This window comes from Crocodylus siamensis, chromosome 6 (assembly GCF_052110815.1).
Source record: "Crocodylus siamensis isolate JL-2025a chromosome 6, ASM5211081v1, whole genome shotgun sequence".
Lineage (NCBI taxonomy): Eukaryota > Metazoa > Chordata > Crocodylia > Crocodylidae > Crocodylus > Crocodylus siamensis.
This window is the reverse complement of record NC_143400.1, coordinates 20,908,184-20,915,495: the sequence shown is the minus strand read 5'-3', so window position 1 is coordinate 20,915,495 and position 7,312 is coordinate 20,908,184. Positions and strand designations below refer to the sequence as shown.

Genomic DNA, 7,312 nt, shown 5'->3' with positions numbered 1-7,312 from the left:
CTGGCTTCTCCTGATTGGGGTGACCTAGAACCCAGGAAGTGTTTCATCATAGTCTCAGGCTATATTAAATTGGCTCCATGGGGTGGGTGGGATTAGCAAGTTTTCAGGCTGAGGGGAAGTGAAAACCCCTTGTTTGCATCACAATCTCCCTGTTTCTGTTTCATCCCGGGGGTCCCGAGTGTCACAGAGCCTGAGACTCATTCAAGTCTATGTACAGGTCAGTGCCAGGGCCTTTGTCCCATTGCAGATTCCTGTGACATGGAGGCCACCTGGGAATTGTCAGCAGAGGATACCTCCGTGGATTCATTCCCTGCACCAGACCTTTCCCTGCAAGCAGGTAGGAGGCACAGCCCTGCTCCTTTCAGAAGTGAGAGCCGCAACTCTAAATCCTCCCCTCACTAATGCAGTTTGGCTTCTGGAGCATATCAGCCCAGTCAGGTGGAGCACCTGGCATCATCTTCCTCTGGGTCCAGTAGTGTGGTGAGATAGAGCCTGCCTGTGAAATTCTCAGTCTTCTTATAAGCAGTTCCTCCTGGTCTCATCCTCAAACTGTTAGGGCATGAACCCATTCAGGTAGTATACTGATGCATGTGTCCCACAGGTGTTTCTCCCAGCAGGGTCTTAGGTGATGGCGGTGTCAGCTGGGACAGAAATCCTGAGAATCTGGCTCTGAAATCCACATTAGGAACGTTAGCCCAGCACAGGTACCTGCCCCTCCCTCACACCCAGCACTTTTGGGGTTTTGGCAGGAAGAGCTTGTTTTCTTGGCAGAACACATGTGCCTAGATCCAGTCCTGCTTGGAGGCCCATCTCAGCAGAAGGAATATCAGTGTTTTACCCTTGCCAAAAGGGTAGGGATTAATCTGGACTTTCTCTTCCCCATACAGGAGGTGCCTGGCTGCTGAGCGGAGCTGAGGAGCAGGTTTCTGAGGAAGTGTGTGCAAATCTGGAGCCAACACAGACTTCCCCAGGGTGTTTGGGTGAGATGGACTCCATGAGACCTGAGAAGGACCCATGGCACAAGGGTCAGGGGAGGCCCCAAAAGCAGAAGGAGAATGTAGCAGCGAACCAGTTACTATCAGCAGTTGGTCGTGAGCTATATATACAGAATGGGGACCAGCCGCACCACTGCACCAAGTGTGGGAAGAGCTTCAGCCAGCCCTCCAACCTGGCCAGGCACTGGTGCGTGCACGCAAGGGAGAAGCCACATCAGTACTCTGATTGTGGTAAGAGTTTCCCACACTCCTCCATTCTGGCCAAAAACCAGCCAGTCCATACTGGGGAGAAGTCACATCCCTGCCTTTATTGTGGGAAGAGTTTTAGCCGCCCTTCCTGCCTAACCCGACACCAGCTAATCCACACGAGGGAGAAGCCACATCGGTGCTCTTTGTGTGGGAAGAGCTTCACCTGCTCCTCGCACCTGACTGAGCACCAGCGCCTCCACTTGGGGGAGAAGCCACATCGGTGCTCTGAGTGTGGGAAGAGTTTCACCCGCCCCTCCCACCTGGCTGAGCACCAGCGTGTCCACACAGGGGAGAAGCCGCATCGGTGCTCCGAATGTGGCAAGAGCTTCACCCGCTCATCCAACCTGGCACGGCACAAGCTTACCCACACAGGGGAGAAGCTACATCGGTGCTCCGAGTGTGGGAGGACCTTTATCTGTTCCTCCTACCTGGCTGAACACCAGTTAATCCACATGAGAGAAGCCACATCAGTGCTCGGAGTGTGGGAAGAGCTAGATTCAATCCTCCCCCTGGGTACAGTACCAGTGCATCCTCACCCTGGAGCATCCATAATTCTTCAGGCGATGAATGGAGGGCTTGGGGATGTCCACTTGCTCAGCACCCACCAGTGACTGCATTTAGGCAAGCAGCCTCATGCTGTTAGACTACAGGATGAGTTCACGTAGCCCACAGCCCTTGTAGGAAACAGCAGAACCAAAAGGACCCAGAGACTGGCTCCCATGATTTGATGAGGGGACAAGAGAGCAGGAGGGTGGTGCTAAGAGGAAATGCCTCAGACAGGGGCTAACCCAGATTATGGGCTAACCTGTGAGGAGACCATGTTTGCATTAGCCTTGGAGCCTGTGTATTCCCCATCATTCCCTACAAGCAGCCAGTGCTCCCAGGGGGAGAAGACATGCCTGCACAATCAGGTGCCCTTCTGAGACAACTGGATCCAAATGACACCCAGAGATTGTTGTTTGCCACCTCCCAGCTTTGTCCTCCCTCCTGGTCCCAGGGTTCTGGTATGTGAGGCTCTTGAGTTGCAAGAGGGAAGGTGTTTATGGCCGGGGAAGCATTCCCCGCCCTCCACCCTGACCTTGTCTTTCCTCCTAACCACATCACCCCTCTCCCAGGCCTGCGTATGCCCATTTGAGTCCGTAAGGACCTGCTACTGCCACCCCAAGTCCAGTTTGGCAGGTTTACTTCTCCTTTCTCCAGAACTGCACCACTGGGTGCCTTCTGCTCCCTCTGCCTTCCTTCCCTTGACTGCATTCCCTATAATGCATCCTATGTTACTAAACCCCCAGAACTGAACATGGTTGGTTTCTGTATTCTCTCCAGAGCTGTAAAATGGGACTAGACCAGGGCACAGAACCCTTTCCAGGGCAGATCTCTGACTTCCTGACCCCATCCCTTTCCAGAGCATTCACCTTAATCTGGGGCTTGTTGCTAACCCTCAGGAGCAGGAGTTGGTCATACTTGAGTTATTACTCCCATGTCCTGCTGTGCAGCTGGGACCCTGCCCTTCTGAAGGAATTTCTGACTGGGGGCAGAAATCCCTTTTCTGGGTGAGATGGGGTAGCAGGGGTGAAGGAGGTGCAGCCTGTGGCAGGTCCTGCTTCTTCTGTGGAAGGGTGGGGAAAGTATAAAGGCATCCTCTGGGTGAAATGCAGCCTTTTAGGGGACTAGGGTATGCTGGACTCATGGAGACTCGGGCAACAGGAGTGATGCAGTGACTAGGGAAAGCCCTCCCTTCAGCACATAGATGGGACTTTTCTCAGCGGTATGTCCCTGCTGATTATCTGCTCTGCATTTCCCCTCCTTCCTGACCCCTCTGTACTCTGTGGATTTCCTTGCTCCTGCCTTTGCCGGTGTGAGGGTTATTTTGTTGTGGACAATTCATTCCAGTCTTAATCACAAGCTCCAAGATGTCTATTCCCAGAGGTGGATTCTGGCTGGCTCCAGTCCTGGAGCTCAGGGGACAGGACACCTCAGGGATGGGAATCGCCAAGCGTGTGTTATCATTGATCTGCTCTGCCCAGGACTTCAGATTGCTGCTGTGCAGAAAATGCCAACTCTCAGTATTCAGCATGCAGAATTTGAAAAAGGCCTTTTAAGTCTCTGAATTCCCTCTAAAAACCTTCTGACAGAAAGACTAAAAGGGAAACCTCTTCGTAAAATAGTTTAATTTTTTTTTAAATAAAAAGTTCTTGGTTTAAAACAACAGTAACAAGAAATGTTTCAGTGAAAAGCTAAATTGCAGAAAAGGTTGACACCTGCCCACATCCAAGTGAATATGTTACACTAAATTATTTATTTTGGTCCCAAGGCAAATAAGTTTACGTTAAACAAAAAGCTGCATTTTTAAACTCAAAAGATTTTTTTTTTCTGTGAATGCCACCCCCTTCCCCAGTGATCTCAAATAATCCTTCCATGTAGTGTAGGCATTTGGAAAACAAAGCTAGGCCACGGTATTTTTGAAGGTAGAGGGTCTGTTTTTATGCCAAGTCTCATCTTTCTTTTTTTAACTTCTCTTCTGTTCCTGGTCTCTCTTGTAAGAAAACAAAATAATTTATGATAAGCTGCTCTGAGCCTTCATAGGAAAAGTAGAATATAGATGGAACAAATTAATGGGTGCATCTAAGTGTGCAATTAATGTGTCTGAATTTTACTGCATGGTAAATCTAAGTGCATTAAATTTTGACCAGGAGCACGTCGACGCACGTACCCTTTAAGGCACAGATTTGCATCTCATGGGAGCAGTTAGGTCCAGGGCTGCTCCTGCCCTGCTCTCTCTTCTTGCAGCATCCAGGGGGAGCTCCATGCTCCTGCTGCAACAGCCCAAGTGTTAGGGGTGTTTTTAAAATGGCTCCACACCTTGTTCCCTAGCCACATGCTTCTCTGGCCCAGAGCAGTCTGCAGCCTGCTGGCACAGTCCTGCACGACACTGTCCCCACAGCTTATGCCCAGCATGCTAGGGAAATCTTTATTTCCCTCCAGAACACAGCAACAGACCTGCCCTCCTTCCCCAACAGCCGATTTCCCTGCCTAACACCAGACCCCACTCCTAACCCCAATGACCACCACTAAAAAAGGACCCTCTTTTCGTGAAACTGTTCACACTGGTTCTTCAATGACTGCCAGGGATGGAGGTGTCCATGACATGGATCCCAGGGAGAGGCACCCAGCACCCCAGCCTCTGTCAACACCACTACAGATGTGGACACCGTTGCAAGCCCTGTGGACTGGGGGATGGCCTGAGGGCAAGGGCAGGCACTCTCCAGCTCACTCAGCCCACTCTTTGTCCTCTTCAGTGGGGCTGGGGCCAGGAAGAGCTATGTGCAGAACCAGCCCAACTGTAACCAGCTTTGGCTCGGGCTGCATGGAGGGGTGGTGAGCAGCAGGCAGGGGTCCTGGCTGGTGCAGGTGGCACTGCGCCTCCTCCCAAGCCCATTGGGGAGTATGGGGTGGGTTGCAGGTGACTGTCAGAGGCTAGGCAGGGCTGGGGCCAGGGATCAGGCAGCACAAAGGTGACCACCAGGGCCAGGATGGTGTCAAGGACCCTGCAGTCTTCCATTGCCACCACTGCCAGGGCCACCATGGCATCTTGCTGGTCCTGGGCCTTGACCAGCCTCTCAAGAGTGAGGAATGACCAGCTCATTGCCTGGTCCTTCATCCAGTCCTGGGCCTGCCAGGCCACATAGTCTGCAAATCGCTCCTCTGCTGCAGTGACCAGCTGGTCCAGCAGCACGGTGTGGTCCTGGCTCAGGCACCAGCAGAGATGGCGCAAGCAGGGGGCACTGGCCAATGCTGGCAGCATCCTTGGAGATGCATCTCTACTGGTCGCTGGTGGCTCTCCCCTGCATGCAGCTGCTGGACCCGTGGAGCAAGGACAGAATGGCTCTGTGAGTGTTAGTGCACATTATCTCTGAAACGTTAGTGTTGAGGGACTCTGCGCCTCCCAGCTCAGTTTGGGGGTTGTATGTGTACAGGTGCCCAGGGACTGTGGCAAGTTGGGCAGGTAGCCCCTGCTACAGGTGGCCATCGGCTGAACCCTCTGTCCCCGCTCCCACAGCAGGAGCAGGCAGGCCGCTTGCTGCAGGCAGCCTGCCTTTCCCATCCCCTACCCAGGCTGCACCAGGGCTGGCTCCTGCCATCAGCTGCCACAGCAGCTCTGGAACAGCTTCCCCCCTACTTCTCTTTACAGGCCACGCACTTTGCTCCCATGCCACTGAGCCCATGGCACCAGGGTAAGGGGAGTGAGGGGCTCCTGCCCCGCTCAGAAGTGAAGCTGGTGATACCCCCCCCCCCTCCCCGCTCCCCCCAGCACTCCTCTCTGAAGCAGTGCCCTGAGCCAGGGTCCCCGCCAGGTGTGGCCCGTGCCCCAAGCATGCCCCAGGGCAGAATCACCTGGGCGCACCATGACAAGCTGCTTGAATGCACGAGGGGTGGCACCCACTACACCCTGCTGCCGTTCGCTGCCAGGGTGCCTGGTGCACAGCTGAGAACCTGGTGCGGGGCCCTGAGTTTCAGCGGTGCCCCAGGCAAACCCATGCTTCCCTGCATTGTGCATTGCTGTCTGAAGGGGGATCTGCTTACGCTAGGAGTGTCTAACTCTCAGAGCTGAGGAGATCGTCACTGCCATCGAGTAATTTCTCTGCATGTGACAGGCCCCTGGCTGCTCAGTAGTCCTTAACTGCCTCCCATCTCCCTGTGTGTTGGGGGACAAGCTCCAGTGAGCGGGGGGAGAGAGGGTGCTTGGCCAGCCTGGGCAGGGAAATGGGAGGGGAGGGGACACCAGGGAAAGAGAGGGCCCCCCACTCCCCCATTTGGGGCCCTGGGTCCAGGTGTGCAGCCTGGGGATGTGTGGGTGAGCTGGCACAAGAATGGGTGGTACCTCCTCCCCGACATACACTGCCCTCCTCCCTTTGTGTGGCTTACCAGATGGGTACTGCAGGCACTTCTGGTGAGCAGACTCGCTCCCTGTCTGTGGCAAGGTGATCCTGTGGTGTCCTGGGGGAGAGAGTCATGGCAGCTGTCTGCCTCTGGGCAGGAACTGGAACCGCTCGCTGCTGAGGCCATGCCCGGCCTGTCCTCCTTGCTTGGGGTGCGCTGCCAGAGTTGGCAGGACAGGTGATAGCTAAGGTGACCGCCCATCCCTAATTGGGCAGGACAGTCCTGGAATGGGAACCATATGTCCCAGTCCTGGGCTCCATGACTCCAGGACAACATTTGTCTCAGATTCACAGCATCCTGCTGGGATCTGCAGGTAGCAACGGGTTTCCCCTTGCAGATTGGTAATGGTGCTGTCAGTTGTGTGGGCACATGCACATGCCTGGGAAATAAAGCAGGCAGGGTGGAGAGTAGCTCCCTGTAGATAAGTTTATGAGAGGGAGGGAGGGAGGGAGTGGAAAGGGGGCAGATCAAGGCCCCCATGGTGAGGGAGGGAGAGAGGCAGGGGCTGGGGGTGCTGCCCAGCCAAGATAGTACATGGGGCAAGGGTGTGGAACAGGATGGAGCCAGGGCAGCTCATCCAGGGGGCTCATGGTATGCAGGGAGGCTTGCTGCCACTGCACCCACCCCACCCAGCAGTATGGGGTGCTCATGCCCCTCCAAATGTGTGTGAGGGGATGTGGGCTGCCCACTGTGGGTTTGGGGCTCCCTGCTTGCTGCCTTTCCCTCAGAAGTCCTGTGCTGCCATAGCAAAGTGAACCCTGCCTGCCCTGCCACAGAGCGGGGAGCCCTGCGCCCCCACTGGGCAGCCTGCATCCACCCCTGTCCCACTTGGCTTGGCTGCAGCTGTGGCACCAGCAGGGGGCAGGAGAGCAGGTGAGCATGTCCCACCTTTCAGTTTACGGCCCCGGAGAGGAGGTGGAGATTAGCTGCAGGGACCCCGTGCTTAGTCCTAGGCCCTGTTACAAGAGGGAGCAGGGGGCGGCTGCCTTGGCAGAGCTGTGGGAGGCTGAAAAGCAAAACCTTGAGGACTGGGATCAGGGCAAGGCAGAGGCTTGCAAACACCATTTGGTGTGAGCCCCTGCAGGAGAGCGGTTATGTGGGGGGAGGAAAGGTGGGCTTCCTGGTGGAAG

General features: G+C 55.0%; 1 protein-coding gene across 1 annotated transcript in view; it reads left to right on the top strand.

Annotated features, from left to right (window-relative positions):
• The window catches only part of LOC149861537 (uncharacterized), a 7,660-nt gene extending 4,210 nt beyond the window's left edge, over nucleotides 1–3,450 (top strand). The window contains exons 6-7 of the mRNA XM_090053764.1: nucleotides 97–337; nucleotides 888–3,450. Of these exons, the coding sequence (XP_089909890.1) occupies nucleotides 97–337; nucleotides 888–1,855 (1,209 nt within the window). The 3' untranslated portion in view covers nucleotides 1,856–3,450. The remainder of the gene's footprint in view (nucleotides 1–96; nucleotides 338–887) is intronic.
• Nucleotides 3,451–7,312: the final 3,862 nt, after the last annotated feature.